This window comes from Nerophis lumbriciformis, linkage group LG30 (genome assembly GCF_033978685.3).
Source record: "Nerophis lumbriciformis linkage group LG30, RoL_Nlum_v2.1, whole genome shotgun sequence".
In the NCBI taxonomy this organism is placed as follows: domain Eukaryota; kingdom Metazoa; phylum Chordata; class Actinopteri; order Syngnathiformes; family Syngnathidae; genus Nerophis; species Nerophis lumbriciformis.
The window spans coordinates 15,488,310-15,505,395 of record NC_084577.2 but is presented as its reverse complement, the minus strand read 5'-3'; the positions used below and the strand labels follow the sequence as shown (position 1 = coordinate 15,505,395).

Genomic DNA, 17,086 nt, shown 5'->3' with positions numbered 1-17,086 from the left:
CCCCCTGAGCTAAAATGAGTTGACACCGCCGGGATACAGGATCAGTTCTGATATTGTTGGTTTCATCACCATATTTTTTTATCAAAGCAAAACTTGCGTCAGCTTGCGCAACCTCTTATCCTGGATCTATCCCCCGCACACGCTTGTGCATCCTTGGCTAAATATGACTTTGCGTCTCCCATGTGTGTCACTGTGTGTGCTCCATGGCAGGGGAGGAGGAGAGGGAGAGAGAGAGAGAGAGAGAGAGAGAGAAACGAGAGCGGTTCAAGACCTCAATGGATAAACGTGCTGTACTGATGTTCTCGTAGTCTACACTCTGAGTTTCCTTGGCAAGTTTTTGCACCTCTGCAGGATTTTCCTGAGCTCGAATGTGCTGCTTCTTCTGCTGTTAATTTCCTAGACACACCTTCTCCAACTCAACAGGTAATGTGTGTACGTGCAACACTTTTTTATGTCGTTTTTTTTTTTTTACTGAGTTAAAGCTTTAAGATACTGTATGTCTGCACTTGGAGTTTCTAGTTTCCCTCGTCTTTACTTCAGCATACTTTTGCTATGCCTTTATATTCCTATTCTGGTTTTTCCTCTTTTCCTTCTTTTCTTTTTTTTTTTACTTTTGAAAGACTTTGTTTGCACATGAAGGTCAGTGCGTGTGTGTGTGTGTGTGTGTGTTTGACAACTCGATCTATAACCGAGCTGGTTGCTGCTGAAAACATTCCATTTTGTATTACGTTGTGTTTTGCATGCTTTTATGACTTAAGCAGAAAAGGGTGACTGCAATCAAGACATCACCTTTAGGATGACCCCTATGTTATGATAGACGGACTCAAATTCAATTTTGCTGCCATGTGGAGTGAGTTGTGCATGTTGAGGTAGTGAATATATAAACAATGCAACTGATGAATGAGGTTATTGAGATGAGAACTTGTGTAAACGTCTCCGGTTTTATGACGATCTCCACTTTCAAAGGTGATGAAAATGTCAGCGAGGCTCGTTCCTGTCCTCCTAACATCTGATCGTCACAAGGCTTCGCGGAAACAGATCCAGTACGTGTGAAATTGCACGGGCAAAGTCGATCGACGTGTTTCCTTTCATTCGATGCGCTTGAAAAAGTTACGAATAAAAAAACAAACTGGTGTAAAAGCTCAAATGGACATACGGTCCCCGGTTTGCACTTCACACACTCCTAGATGTGAACGTACTGGACGGATAGATAAATGGATTTGTTCGGGTAAAAGTAGTCCACACGCTTTCTGAAATGTTTCTGTATGTGTCCCTCGATGGAAAAAGTTGTGTGCAGTGTAGTTCTTTGCCGCTTACAGGCTAATTTGGTACTGTGACGGAGCTCTTAACTCAAAACACGCGTATCTTAAATCAACGTCTCCCGTTGAAATTAATTGTAGCGTGCTTTTTAAGAAGAAAAACGTTTTAGAAAATGTAGTCGGTGTGGTTAAATTACCCTTTGCATTTGACCCATCCCCCTTGTTCACCCCCCTGGGAGGTGAGGGGAGCAGTGAGCAGCAGCGGTGGATGCACTCGGGAATCATTTTGGTGATTCAACCCCCAATTCCAAGCCTTGATGCTGAGTGCCAAGCAGGGAGGTAATGGGTCCCATTGTTATAGTCTTTGGTATGACTCGGCTGGGGTTTGAACTCACCACCCACCGATCTCAGGGCGGACACTCTAACCCAGTGGTTCTTAACCTTGTTGGAGGTACCGAACCCCACCAGTTTCATACTCGCATTCACCGAACCCTTCTTCAGTAAAAAAAATATATATATATATTTTTTTCAAATTCAAGACAAAGTTATATGTTTTTTTACTGGTGCACAAAAAGAACAAAACCAACACAATGCATAAACTCACAACAAATTACGCACCTGCAAATCAGTGTGACTTCTGCTGTTGCCCTATCCCTAATACGCCGATATGGAGAAGTTTTTATTTCCACAATGAGTCAGGTGTGTCTCGACATCCGCGGCGGAGGGTCCGCCTAACCCCTGAGGCCGACTCACCAAACCCCTAGGGTTCGATCGAACCCAGGTTAAGAACCACTGCTCTAACCACAAGGCCACTGAGCAGCACTAACAAGTACAGTAGTTTTATGAAGTAATGCAATAATAATGTGCCGGCATTTACCTTAGAGAGTGGACTTCTACAGTATCTCTATCCAGCTGCTTCTCCGTCAAACACACCATCAGCAGCTCTTCTATATTTTCATGGATAAATGTACTGCCGTATAGATATTATTTTTAACATCCTTGGCTGGGGTTGGACTCATTTTGCTTCGTTACAGTGCAGACTCGAATTGCTTCGCCAAAGTTTGCGACACGCCCGGTCCCGTTTTTGATGATTGCTTTATTTAATTCAATGAGTATCATCCACTTCTTCTCAGCACTGTGCTTCACACTCACTTTTTTCCTTCCGGTGTTTCGGTTATGTCCATCTCTAGCAATAATCTTATCTCAAAACACTCTTAAGTTGAAGTACCACTGTATTCCATTTTGTTTGTGTCAACTGGTTACTTTGTTTTTTGCAGAGGGCCTTCAATAACAAAGTCCTAAGCCTTCCACGTCCTCGTCCTCCAAGAACGACACGTTTCATTCAGTTTTTCCGACCCCCGTGTTTGTTCCCCTGATGGGCGCCATACCAGACTGCAGGATCGTCTTACTTTCATCAGCGTCGATAACCTCTTCCGAGCCCTAACCCGCCTCACCGAAAACACCGACAGCAACACCAGATGGAGACGAAAGACATGATGATGACAAGCGTGTTGACAAAGGACAAATGGGAGGCCGGGGCCGAGCGAGGCAAAGGGAGCGAGGAGGCGAAAGACGAAGGGACGCAGGAGGAAAACTGTCGACTGATGCTGGCCGACGGTCTGGCGGAGAGAGGACCGAAGAGCCCGGGTTCCGGTCAACAGGTGTCCAACGGCTTCACCACGTCTGGCCCTCAGGGCTCCAAGGAAGGAGCGGGGCTTCCGGATGCTTCCCCCGCAGGTACGGCGTCCGCGCCTGCAGGGGCCTCCTCCGCGCCGGCGGGAGGCCTCAGGACTCTCGTGGTCCAACAAACCACCTTGGACCGTCCTAGAGAGACCTGGAGCAAGAAGATGGACTTCTTACTCTCTGTGATTGGCTACGCAGTGGACCTGGGCAACGTGTGGCGTTTCCCCTACGTCTGCTACCAAAATGGAGGAGGTGAGCAGGTTTTTTGTTTGTTTTTTTACTTACAAGTCGATTTATGTGTTTTTCTACACGATCTAAGTAGCAAAGGTAAGCAATTATTTTGTGTGCTCCAGCAAACACGACGCGTTTCACTTTTATTGAAACCGCAATAATAAGGTCTTTGCAATTTCCTGTGTTGTGTGTATGTGTGAAGCAGAGATGGGCTCAGGGAGACACTTGATAGAGGCAACACTATTAATTGTGTGTGTGCGTGTGTTTTTTATTAGAACAGCCTCAGTCTTCTGCGTGCTTAATAACCTGTTTGTCAGGCAGATGCTCAATCAACTCTTATCTTTGTCAACAACAAAACAAAAAAAAAGCCACACATATACATGTGAAGGAAACCGATATTTCGATAGGATGATAAAAAGGGAGATGTTATCAACTGCTGCATGTTGAGGCGAGCATCACAAACACCATTTTTTTTCCATTAAATAAAATAGTCCATTAAAATACAGTAAAAAGCTGTAAAATATCCATTTAAATAAATATTAAGGTTTTTCTATTTATCTAAAAAAATTGTATTATTAAATTATTATTATAATTTGGGTCGTTCTGTATTTATTTTTACTCTTTTTTTATTTTTTTATGTGGCATTCCCTGATTATTTATATATATATATATATATATATATATATATATATATATATATATATATATATATATATATATATATATATATATATATATATATATATAAAGAATCAATGTTTTAGATATTGCAAACATTTGTGAAACCATTGCAATAAAGTATTAAACAAATGTTACAAACTAAGAAGTAACACTAATATACTTATAAAATATATTCAATATATATAGAAAATGGATGGATATATATTATATATATATATATATATATATATATATATATATATATATATATATATATATATATATATATATACACACACTTATATATACATATATATGTACTGTATATACACACATATATTTACATATATATATATATATATATATATATATTTATATATATATATGTGTGTGTGTATATATCATTATATATATACATATATATGTACATATGTATATGTATATATATATGCATGTATATAAGTATAAATATATATGTATATACTGTATATGTGTATGTATATATGTATGTATATGTATGTATAGTAGTTTATTATTTTACATGTTATTCTAAAATGTATTTTTATTATAATAAATTTAAAAATGTATTATTAATTTTAATGTAGTTCTTTTATATTTAATATATATATTTCTTCTCTTTACTTAGTTTTTTATTTATGACATTTACAATATCATCAATCAATGTTTACTTATATAGCCCAAATCACGAGTGTCTCGAAGGGCTGCTTATAATTATTGTTTATTTCTTTTTTTTTTACTTTGCAATATCAAATGACAAGATTTTGCATACTTTTGTAAAAGCATTGCAATAAAGTGATAAAAAAATGTTGGAATAAAATCATAAATCATATTAGAGGGGTACCTTTGTTTTTGTTAGTAATCTGTTCCAAAATGTGCGTACATTTCATGTTGAAGTGCATGCGTCACAAAGACCAGTCCTTTGTCAACATATAAAATAGTCTATAGAGATACAGTAAAAAGCTGTAAAATACAAATTAAAAAGTAGATAAAAATAAATGTTTTATCTTAGAATTATCTAAAAATAAAATAGTTGTTATTCATTCTTTGTAGTTCTTTATGAATTGTGTTGTCCTTCTTATTTTTTAAATATTTGACATTAACTATATTTAGTTTTTCTTTCTTTTTTTCTAAAAGTAAGCAATGTTAATGGACAAGAAATCATACTTTTGTGAAACAATTGCAATAAAGTAATAAACATCTATTCCAAAATGTCCAATGCAAACCCAAGGAAGAAAAGGGAGATGTTATCAACTGCTGCATGTTTGTATGTACATTTCATGGTGACGAGATATCAATGCAAGCCTCACAAAGACCGTTAATTTATGTTACAATACAAAAATGTTTATTAAGATACATTAAAAAGCTGTAAAATATCAATTAAAATAGTAAAAAAATAAATATTTGTTTTTTCTTACAATAAAAAAATGTAATTCCTTATTTTTTTCATTGTTTCTCTTAAACTTTTTTAACATATGACATTAATATTGTTTAATTCTTAAAAAAAGAAGAAACAATGTAAATTTTTGTGAAACCGTTGCAATAAAATAATTTAAAAAATAAATACATGTCCTTAAATAAGAAACCATATTACAGAGGTACCTTTGTTTTAGTTTCTGACGTACACAAAAGTCCAAGCGTCACAGTCACAAGCTGTCAAATATAAATTAAAATATATTTAAAAATATATATTTTTACATTGTTAGTAGTATTTTTTTCTTTAATTATCTATGTTTATCTATGTTTATTTCTTTGAAATAAAAAAAAACTTTGAAATATAAAGAAGAAGCAATGTTAAAGGAAAATATATTGTATTATTTTGTGAAACCATTGCAATAAAGTAATTTAAAAAATGTATGTGATAAAATTAGAAATCACATTACAGACGTGCCTTTGTGTTCTTTAGTAATCCGTTCCAAAATGGTCGACGTAAACCGAACTGTACGAAAACTGAAACAAAAGAAATTAAATTAACCCGATAATACAGACAATATACACATTTTTCAGTGGCTAATTATTCAATGCAACTGAAAGTTTCACATGCCTAAAACAATGCAAAATATATATAAATGATGAGTGAAAAATCACTTTTACCTTGAATGAAGACTTGTTTGCAAAAAGGGCGGGGAGCGGAGGAGGAGGTGAGAATCATGTACTTTGCTATGGTGTGTTTCACCTTCTTTGTCAAAGTGCTGGCACTCGCAACTTTCTTCGACCCCATGCACTCTCAAAAATAAATGTACAGAATAAAAACATTTCTTTACCTAAAGGTACATTCTTTAGAAATGTTCTGTCGAAATTGCAATATTGCTCTTTAAGAGCAGAAGTATATCTTTGAACAGTCCTACCTCATTTATCGCTGTTAATTGGTTCCGCGGTAAATTAATTTCTGCGATGCAGGGATCGTTACTTATAAATCAAATATTTTCATAGCGAGGGAAGTAAAAAAGATCTGCTTACTACCTTTTAAATACGTTTTTTTAACTTTATGGACTTTATGGAGGACCTGAGACATGAAATACACCCTTTAGTCCTCTTTAATCCACAGTATAGTAACGCTTCCTTATGCAGAGCCAATCAGTGGCCACGATACTGAACAGCGCGCTCTGATTGGGTTGGTCTCCTCTAGTGGCCAATACTACTGTAGTATTGATATTTTTAGTTTATTTAGCAATGTGTATGTTTGAAAATGCTCAATTTAGGTCCAAAACCTTGGAAAATATGCTTTAAAAAGTTATTTAAAAATATCCCCCAAAAATCTTACAACTGTAAAACCAAAAAGGGTACAAGGTGATACTAAGTGCCGTACAAATGTATACTATTTCAACCCTAAGGGTACCTGCTGAAATAAAAATATGTGTAGCTCATAAATAATGCCTATTATTAGTAGTATTTGGAATAGGGTATACTAACAGTAGTTAAATTAAAATTAGGTATTTAGAACCAGTATTAATACTAGTATTAATTATACTATTTATTAATAATAGATGAATTTATCGTATTAGCATATTTTATTTTAGCCATCATCTGTCCTATTAAATTGTATTCATCATTTTTAGCATGATCTTATTTTATTGTCAATTTTATTCTTCAAATTTGTATTTGTTGTTGTGTTTTGATCATTTTTCTTACATGTTTCATTTGACCGTACGGTAACCGAGACAGTTTATAAAAAAATAAACCGGGGGAAAGATTCGAAACCAAAATTTCAGGGGGGAAAAAAAAAAAAAAACTCTGAAAAGTATAGCGTATAAATAAGCGCGATGTACACGATAGTGCAGTGCTTCCCCCTCAGAAAACACTTGGCCAACATTAAACACAGTAGCATAGTAGGCCTAAGTATTCATTAAAAAAAACAAGGCAGAGGTTTTATTTTTAACGGGTATATTTAATTTTTTTGGGCCAATGTAACATTACATAGTTTGAACAGTGACACTGTGCTTGAATATTTAGTTAAGTAATTATTCGGCGTACCACTAGATGGAGCCCGCGTGCGTACCACAGTTTAAAAAAATTACTTTTATAGCGTTTGCAGTACCGTATTTTTCGGACTATAAGTCGCTCCGGAGTATAAGTCGCACCGGCCGAAAATGCATAATAAAGAAGGAAAAAACATATATAAATCGCACTGGAGTATAAGTCGCAATTTTGGGGGAAATTTACTTGATAAAACCCAACACCAAGAAGAGACATTTGAAAGGCAATTTAAAATAAATGAAGAATAGTGAACAACAGGCTGAATAAGTGTACGTTATATGAGGCATAAATAACCAACTGAGAACGTGCCTGGTATGTTAACGTAACATATTATGATAAGAGTCATTCAAATAACTATAACATATAGAACATGCTATACGTTTACCAAACAATCTGTCACTCCTAATCGCTAAATCCCATGAAATCGTATACGTCTAGTCTCTTACGTGAATGAGCTAAATAATATTATTTGATATTTTATGGTAATGTGTTAATAATTTCACACATAAGTTGCTCCTGAGTGTAAGTCGCACCCCCGGCCAAACTATGGAAAAAACTGCGACTTATAGTCCAAAAAAATACAGTAGTATTTGAAATTGGGCATACTAATAGTAGTTTAATTATAAGTAGGTATTTAGAACCAGTATTATTACCCGTATTAGTAATACTATTAATTAATAATAGAATGATTTATCTTATTAGCATATTTTATTTTTGCCATCATCTTTACTATTAAACTGTATTCATTTTTTTTTTAGCATGATCCTGTTTTATTGTCAATTTTATTCGTAAAATTTGTAATTATTGTTGTGTTTTAATCATTTTTTTTGTACATGTTTCATTGGGCCGTATGGTAACCGAGACAGTTTATGAAAACCCGGGGAAAGTTTGGAAACAAAAATCTCTGGGAAAACAAACAAAAAAAAAACCTCCGAAAAGTATGGCGTACAAATAAACGTGATGTAAACAGAAAACACTTGGCTGCTCAAGTACCACCATAGTGACCAACATTAAACTACAGCAGCGTAGTAGGCTTAAGTATTCATTGAAAACAAGGCAGAGGTTTTATTTAACAAGTATATTCGATTTTTTTGGGCCACTGTAACATTCCATAGTTTGAACAGAGACACCGTGTTTGAATATTTTATTAAGCAATTATTCGGCGTACCACTAGATAGAGCCCGCGTGCATACCACATTTTGAGAATCACTTTTATAGTGTTTGCAGTAATGTTTACCTGCTTTTTTCTGATACTTTGATCAGCTCATCAAATGTTAGGAAGTGCAAACGCACAAACTTTCACCATACTTGCCAACCCTCCCGAATTTTCCGTGAGACTCCCGAAATTCAGCGCCTCTCCCGAAAACCTCCCGGGACAAATATTCTCCCGAAAATCTCCCGATTTTCAGCCGTAGCTGGAGGCCACGCCCCCTCCAGCTCCATGCGACCTGAGCGAGGACAGCCTTTTTTCATGACGGGAGGACAACAGGGTGACAAGAACTAAATCATCCAGACTAGAGATACATTGTATTATTATGTTTATCTTACCTAAAAATAAATATATATATTAATTTAAAAAAAAATTAAAAAAAATTACTATATTTTGCTAAAAACATCAAAATTAATTATATTTTTATTTGTATGTTTTCTGACTCCTTATTACATTCAGCCATAGAATTATACATTAAAATAAACATATTTGAAATAATTAATTTTAAATGATCATAATAATTCATTTAAAATGACCATATTTAATTATTAAAATAATTGCTTGTTTATCAACAACTTTAACATTTTATTCATTACATTTTGAAGCTCTCAGAAGCCAAGTTATGTTATATTCCTTAATATTTATTTATGCAAGTTTGAAGTATCAATTATCTAAACACAGTTTTGTTTGCATATTTTCATTGGCAAGTATGACTTTCACAATATGCACTATTTCTAGCCGGAGCCTATGTGTGATGTCGTTAAAATTGTGCACGGGGTACCTAATGAAGTGTCCTATTTCTTCGCCCTGCCCCTATGTGTCCCCTCGCGCGCTCACCTCAGGTGCCTTTCTGCTGCCCTACCTGCTGATGGCGGTGTTTGGAGGTGTGCCTCTCTTCTACATGGAGCTGGCTCTCGGTCAGTTTCACCGCAATGGCTGCATCTCCATCTGGAAACACATCTGCCCCATCTTCAAAGGTGAGTTCCACGGCCCCAGGAGGTGTGCCCACACAACATGGGGGGGGGACCCTAATTCCACAAATTGAGCGACATGGGCAGTGAAAGTGAAATGAATGTATACCTTTCTGTGACGTTGACACAGGTAGACATATTTGTACTTTTACTTTGAAATAAATGCACCAAATAGAAGACGAAGGTGTGATGATAATCTCGGATCATTTCTCAATGGTTTGATGTTATCCACTTCTGTTCAGATAAATATGAATTTATATTTAGGAGGCTGCCGATACAACTTTTTCACTTCCGATATCGATATTGTAACCTTGAGTATTGGCACGATATCAGCACGAATCATACATACTTGTATTATTTTGTAGGTTTTTTTTAATGAACTTAAGCTGTATTTAAGTTAAAATTGAGTGATAATTGTTTTCGGCGACACTTATGGCCACAATCATTGAACTCACCATGCTGACACCTTTGTTACTAGAGGCTTTCTGATACAAATCCCAGGATACTGAACAGCGCCCTTTAATTGATTTGGTCTCCTCTAGTGGCCAATACTACTGTAGTATTGATTTATTTTTTTTAGCAATTTATATGTTTGAAAATGTTTAATTTAGGTCCAAAAAATTGTAAAATATGCTTTAAAAAAAGTTTTAAAAAAAATATCCCCCCCCAAAATTCTTACAACTGTAAAACCAAAAAGGGTACAAGGTGATACTAAGTACAGTACTATTTCAACCCCTAAGGCAGGGGTGTCAAACTCAAATACAGAGTGGGCCAAAATTGAAAACTGAACAAAGCCGCTGGCCAAGGTTGAACAAATTAACCTTTTTGATAGGGACCCAAACAAGTTTTGCATTAAATATTGAACAAGCAAGGCTTATATAACTTTATAGCGACATGCAAAATCGAGTTTCAAATAATAATAATAATAATTAAAAAATATCAATGGCATATCAAATACAATTTAAATAAAAATTGAATGCCTCTTTTCTATTTGCAGCCTTCTGAGGTAAATATCAACATTAACTTTTTCCACAGGCTAATAAATTAGAAAATAGAATAACAATGAATAAACCAACCAATCAGGACTTTAAACCGCTCAGTTTGCAACACACTTATCTAATCTGATGTGCCCAAGCTGCCATCTTTTCTTGGATGCTAGTTCATTCATTTCGGGGCTCAGGCTTTGAGCTGAGGCAACATTCATTATCGAACGAAGTTGTTCATCAGTCATTATACCTCGAAGTCCACCCGGACCACAGTCTTGGGGGCGTCCTCTACGAGCTGTCGTCACGTCTACTTTTCATCCATTCTAACAACGTGCCGGCCCGTTCACAAAATATGTGCGGCGTCTGTACACACACACGTAAATGCAATGCATAGTCGGCCAACAGCGATACAAGTTACACTGACGGTGCCAGTATAAATAACTTCAACACTGTTAGAAATATGTGCCACACTGTGAATCCACACCAAACAAGAATGACAAACACATTTCGGGAGAACATCCGCACAGTAACACAACATAAACACAACAAAACAAATACCCAGAATCTCATGCAGTGTTGTGCCGGATAATGCACCCCCGGCGTAGAATGCACCCCCTGACGGGAGTGTTATATCAACTAAAGCCCACACTTAAAGTTTCCACGTGCAAGATTGAATCTATTTAAAAAAGTTATTTAATAAGAAGCCAAAAGTGCTAAAACAATAATGTTTGTGTTGGAGGAGTTGTGAATGAATGAAATATGAAATCCGTGCTGCAGTCGCTGCTGGGCCACAACATTAGGTTCACCTGCAGACTGCAGCACGGATTTCATATTTCATTAATTCCCAACTCCTCCAACACAAACATTATTGTTTTTGCACTTTTGGCTTCTTATTAAATAATTTTTTGCTTGGATTGGAGATTTCCGATGATTTTCAAGCCAAAATCAGTGAGTCTCAGTTTGAAAAATTAATTAATGGTATCATTTTTCTTTTAATAAAAAATGAAAACGGGTCCACACGAGGGTTAAACTGATCCATATTTGTACATGGTTTCAGGTCCAAAGTTGAATTCCACTAACAGATACACTAAATCGGTGTTTTTCAACCTTTTTTGAGCCAAGGCACATTTTTTGCGTTGAAAAAATGCGGAGGCACACCACCAGCAGAAATCATTAAAAAAAGAAACACAGTTGACAGTAAAAAGTCGTTGTCGCAATTAAATAAACCATAACCAAGCATGCATCACTATAGCTCTTGTCTCAAAGTTGGTGTACTGTCACCACCTGTCACATCACGCCGTGACTTATTTTGAGTTTTTTGCTGTTTTCATGTGTGTAGTGTTTTAGTTCTTGTCTTGCGCTCCTATTTTGGTGGCTTTTTCCCTTTTTTTGGTATTTTCCTGTAGCAGTTTCATGTCTTCCTTGACCACTTTTCCCCACACCTGCTTTGTGTTAGCAATCAAGAATATTTCAGTTGTTTTTAATCCTTCTTTGTGGGGAAATTGTTAATGGTCATGTCATGTTCGGATGTACTTTGTGGACGCCGCCTTTGCTCCACAGTAAGTCTTTGCTGTCGTCCAGCATTCTGTTTTTGTTTACTTTGTAGCCAGTTCAGTTTTAGTTTCGTTCTGGATAGCCTTCCCTAAACTTAAGTGCCTTTTCTTAGGGACACTCACCTTTTGTTTATTCTTGGTTTAAGCATTAGACACCTTTTTACCTGCACGCTGCCTCCCGCTGTTCCCGACATCTACAACGCAATTAGCTACCGGCTGCCACCTACTGATATGGAAGAGTATTACATGGTTACTCTGCCGAGCTCGACAGCACCGACACTCAAAAACAACACATAATGTGCAGACTATAATTACCATACTTGCCAACCCTCCCGATTTTCCCGGGAGACTCCCGAATTTCAGTGTCCCTCCCGAAAAACTCCCGGGGCAACCATTCTCCCGAAATCCACCCGGACAACAATATTGGGGGCGTGCCTTAAAGGCACTGCCTTTAGCGTCCTCTACAACCTGTCGTCACCTCCGCTTTTCCTCCATACAAACAGCGTGCCGGCCCAGTCAAATAATATGCGGCTTTTACACACACATTAGTGAATGCAAGGCATACTTGATCAACAGCCATACAGGTCACACTGAGGGTGGCCGTATAAACAAGTTTAACACTGTTACAAATATGCGCCACATTGTGAACCCACACCAAACAAGAATGATAAACACATCCGCACCGTAACACAACATAAACACAACATAACAAATACCCAGAACCCCTTACACCCCCGCTACCACCAAACCCGCCCCCATCTCCCGAATTCGGAGGTCTCAAGGTTGGCAAGTATGATAATTACTGGTTTGCAAAAAATATTTTTAACCTAAATAGGTGAAACTAGATAGTGTGCCGCGGCACAGTGGTTGAAAAACACTGCACGAAATGGCTACAAAAAGGAAAGAAGGTCAGGGTTTAACCCCATTCAGAGTAGCTATGACTCCTTCTTGAACATTTACAAAGATTTCCTCAATCTCTGTTATGGAAATCATCACATTTCCATGCCAAATGCCAGGTGTTTGGAAATTGGATGCTATGTAAATTGTCGTGGCCCTGGAAAATGTCAGCCACTTGAGCATCGGCGTGAAAACCGAACTAGTATCTATGTAGGATGAGTGACACGCCAAATAACCTTTAGAAAGTATTGCAAAACATACAGTAGGCTTTTTTCTAACTGTGATTTGATTTCCTCATCCAGGTATTGGCTTCGCCATCTGCATCATAGCCCTCTACATTGCCTTCTATTACAACACCATCATGGCCTGGGCCTTGTACTACCTGTTGTCGTCATTCCAGCCCACCCTGCCCTGGACCACTTGCACCAACAGCTGGAACACGGCCAACTGTAACAGCTACATGTCCACCGACCACAATGTCTCCTGGACCAACTCCTCCACCTCCCCCGCCGAGGAGTTCTATACGTAAGTGCATGTAAGTGGGATGTGAAAGCATAGACTTAGACTTAGACTTAGACAAACTTTATTGATCCACAAGGGAAATTGTTCCACAAGGTGGGTCATATTGATTGATTGATTGATTGATTGAGACTTTTATTAGTAGATTGCACAGTACAGTACATATTCTGTACAATTGACCACTAAATGGTAACACCCGAATAATTTTTTCAACTTGTTTAAGTCGGGGTCCACGTTAATCAATTCATGGTTTATAACATGACATATGCTAACTGTTAGCATGCAAATGTTAACATGCTAAAAAAAATGTTTGCTAATTTTGCAGGCGTACGCCTTACAGTCATTACACTTAGTAGGTGACACATGCTAACTATTATCGTTAGCATGCTAACTTTTTTGGCCTGTTTTGCCGCCGTACACCTCAGAGTTATATTCCTTGGTATTTGACACATGCTAATTGTTGGCATGCTACCTTTTTACGCCAATTTTGAATGCGTACACCTATTAATCATAATTTGGAGCTTGTCGCAATCTTGTCGGCATGCTAACGTTAGCATTAGAGATGTCCGATAATGGCTTTTTTGCCGATATCCGATATTCCGATATTGTCCATTTCTTAATTACCGATTCCGATATCAACCGATACCCATATATACAGTCGTGGAATTAACACATTATTATGCCTAATTTTGTTGTGATGCCCCGCTGGATGCATTAAACAATGTAACAAGGTTTTCCAACATAAATCAACTCAAGTTATGGAAAAAAATGCCAACATGGCACTGCCATATTTATTATTGAAGTCACAAAGTGCATTATTTTTTTTAACATTCCTCAAAAGAGCAGCTTGGAATTTGGGACATGCTCTCCCTGAGAGAGCATGAGGAGGTTGAGGTGGGCGGGGTTGAGGTGGGGGGAGGGGGGATAGCGGGGGGTGTATATTGTAGCGTCCCGGAAGAGTTAGTGCTGCAAGGGGTTCTGGGTATTTGTTCTGTTGTGTTTATGTTGTGTTACGGTGCGGATGTTCTCCCGAAATGTGTTTGTCATTCTTGTTTGGTGTGGGTTCACAGTGTGGCGCATATTTGTAACAGTGTTAAAGTTGTTTATACGGCCACCCTCAGTGTGACCTTGGCGCTCTGTACTTCTCCCTACGTCCGTGTACACAGCGGCGTTTTAAAAAGTCATAAATTGTACTTTTTGAAATTGATACCGATAATTTTGAAACCGATACCGATAATTTCCGATATTACATTTTAAAGCATTTACCGGCCGATAATATCGGCAGTCCAATATTATCGGACATCTCTAGCCTGCTAGAGATGGGGCTTCACGGTGGCAGAGGGGTTAGTGCATCTGCCTCACAATACGAAGGTCCTGAGTAGTCTTGGGTTCAATCCCGGGCTCGGGATCTTTCTGTGTGGAGTTTGCATGTTCTCCCCGTGACTGCGTGGGTTCCCTCCGGGTACTCCGGCTTCCTCCCACTTCCAAAGACATGCACCTGGGGATAAGTTGATTGGCAACACTAAATTGGCCCTAGTGTGTGAATGTGAGTGTGAATGTTGTCTGTCTATCTGTGTTGGCCCTGCGATGAGGTGGCGACTTGTCCAGGGTGTACCCCGCCTTCCGCCCGATTGTAGCTGAGATAGGCTCCAGCGCCCCCCGCGACCCCAAAGGGAATAAGCGGTAGTAAATGGATGGATGGATCTAGCCTGCTTAATAATGTGGAACATCACTCCTAAGCAGTTTTCAAAATAAATCAACTAAAGTTATGGGGGAAAAATGCCAGCATGGCACTGACATATTTATTATTGAAGTCACAAAGTGCATTATTTTTTTTAACATGCCTCCAAACAGCAGCTTGGAATTTGGGACATGCTTTCCCTGAGAGAGCATGAGGACGTTGAGGTAGGCGGCGTTGAGGTGGGCGGGGTTGGGGGGGTAGAGGGTATGGGGGGTGTATATTGTAGCGTCCCGGAAGAGTTAGTGCTGCAAGGGGTTCTGGGTATTTGTTCTGTTGTGTTTATGTTGTGTTACGGTGCGGATGTTCTCCGGAAATGTGTTTGTCATTCTTGTTTGGTGTGGGTTCACAGTGTGGCGCATATTTGTAACAGTGTTAAAGTTGTTTATGCGGCCACCCTCAGTGTGACCTCTATGGCTGTTGACCAAGTATGAATTGCAATCACTTGTGTGTGTGAAAAGTCGTAGATATTATGTGATTGGGCCGGCCCGCAAAGGCAGTGCCTTTAAGGTTTATTGGCGCTCTGTACTTCTCCCTACGTATTTTACTTTATGAAACCGATGCAGATAATTTTGAAACCGATACCGATAATTTCCGATATTACATTTTAAAGCATTTATCGGCCGATAGTATCGGCAGTCCGATATTATCGGACATCTCTAGTTAGCATTTCAGTTGGACTCGCGTGTATCCCGCGGCTTGCGCATACAGTATTTACATGCAATTTCGGTATAAATTGCATATTCTAGTACCTTAACAACTCTTGATTCGCGTTCACTTTTTAAAATATCTCACCTTTTTGCATCTCCCTCCAGTCGACACGTGTTGCAGGTCCACCGCTCTTCGGGTCTGCACCAGTTAGGTTCCATCAGCTGGCAGCTGGCCCTCTGCCTTCTCTTCATCTTCACCATTGTCTACTTCAGTATCTGGAAGGGAGTCAAGACATCTGGAAAGGTAACTGACGAGGCGCCTATACGGCTAATGGGTGGCGGCTGTCACTTAGAGCGGATGAATGGCCGCGTGAATTGACGGTAGAATGGGAGGATTACATATCGCGCTCGTTATCGTTCATCATTTTGGCTACAAGTTGGTTATGTGCTTCACCAATTAAGAGACCAGCAACCGGACCTGAAAGTCTGTTTCTAGCAGCTTCACTTGATTATTTTTTTCCATGACGTAAATAAAAAAAGAAGTGATGACGCCACTTTCATTACAGCTGTAAATAATACAATGTCTATTATAAATTCAATGGCAGTGTCATCAATTTCCTTCTAGGTGGTCTGGGTGACCGCTACATTCCCTTACCTGGTCCTCCTGGTGCTGCTCGTCCGTGGGGCCACTCTTCCAGGGGCTTGGAGGGGCGTGGTCTTTTATCTGAAACCTGATTGGGGGAAACTGCTCAGCACAACCGTGAGTTGTTTTTTTTCTACTTACAATAGTACAGTAGATGTTTTTATACTGTACAATATTTCTTATATAAAAGTTTGTTTTTCTTTTTAAATAAAATTGTGCTTTTTGGGGGGGAAAGTGTTTTCAGTTAAGTGCTCCGTCCCAGAATCAATTAAGCTCGGAAGTTGTGATACTAATATACAAACCCCAAAACCAGTGAAGTTGGCACGTTGTGTAAATCGTAAATAAAAACAGAATACAATGATTTGCAAATCCTTATCAACCTATATTCAATTGAATTGACTGCAAAGACAAGATACTTAACGTTCGAACTGGAAAACGTTGTTATTCTTTGCAAATATTAGCTCATTTGGAATTTGATGCCTGCAACATGTTTGGAAAAAAGCTGGCACAAGTGCCAAAAAAGAATGAGAAAGCTGAGGAATGCTCATCAAACACTTATTTGGAACATCCCACAGGTGAACCGGCTAATTG

The 17,086-nt window shown here is 38.2% G+C and overlaps 1 protein-coding gene across 3 annotated transcripts in view; it reads left to right on the top strand.

The window, feature by feature from the left end:
• Positions 1–204: 204 nt before the first annotated feature.
• Positions 205–17,086, top strand: part of slc6a4a (solute carrier family 6 member 4a) — a 45,722-nt gene continuing 28,840 nt past the window's right edge. Inside the window, exons 1-6 of one of the 3 annotated variants that reach the window (XM_061925628.1) lie at positions 205–423; positions 2,537–3,194; positions 9,381–9,515; positions 13,248–13,470; positions 16,018–16,156; positions 16,478–16,612. In XM_061925628.1, the coding sequence (XP_061781612.1) occupies positions 2,738–3,194; positions 9,381–9,515; positions 13,248–13,470; positions 16,018–16,156; positions 16,478–16,612 (1,089 nt within the window). In that variant the 5' untranslated portion in view covers positions 205–423; positions 2,537–2,737. Of the gene's footprint in view, positions 433–2,536; positions 3,195–9,380; positions 9,516–13,247; positions 13,471–16,017; positions 16,157–16,477; positions 16,613–17,086 lie in introns of all 3 variants that reach the window. The other 2 variants (XM_061925629.1, XM_061925631.1) reach the window with 2 other exon arrangements.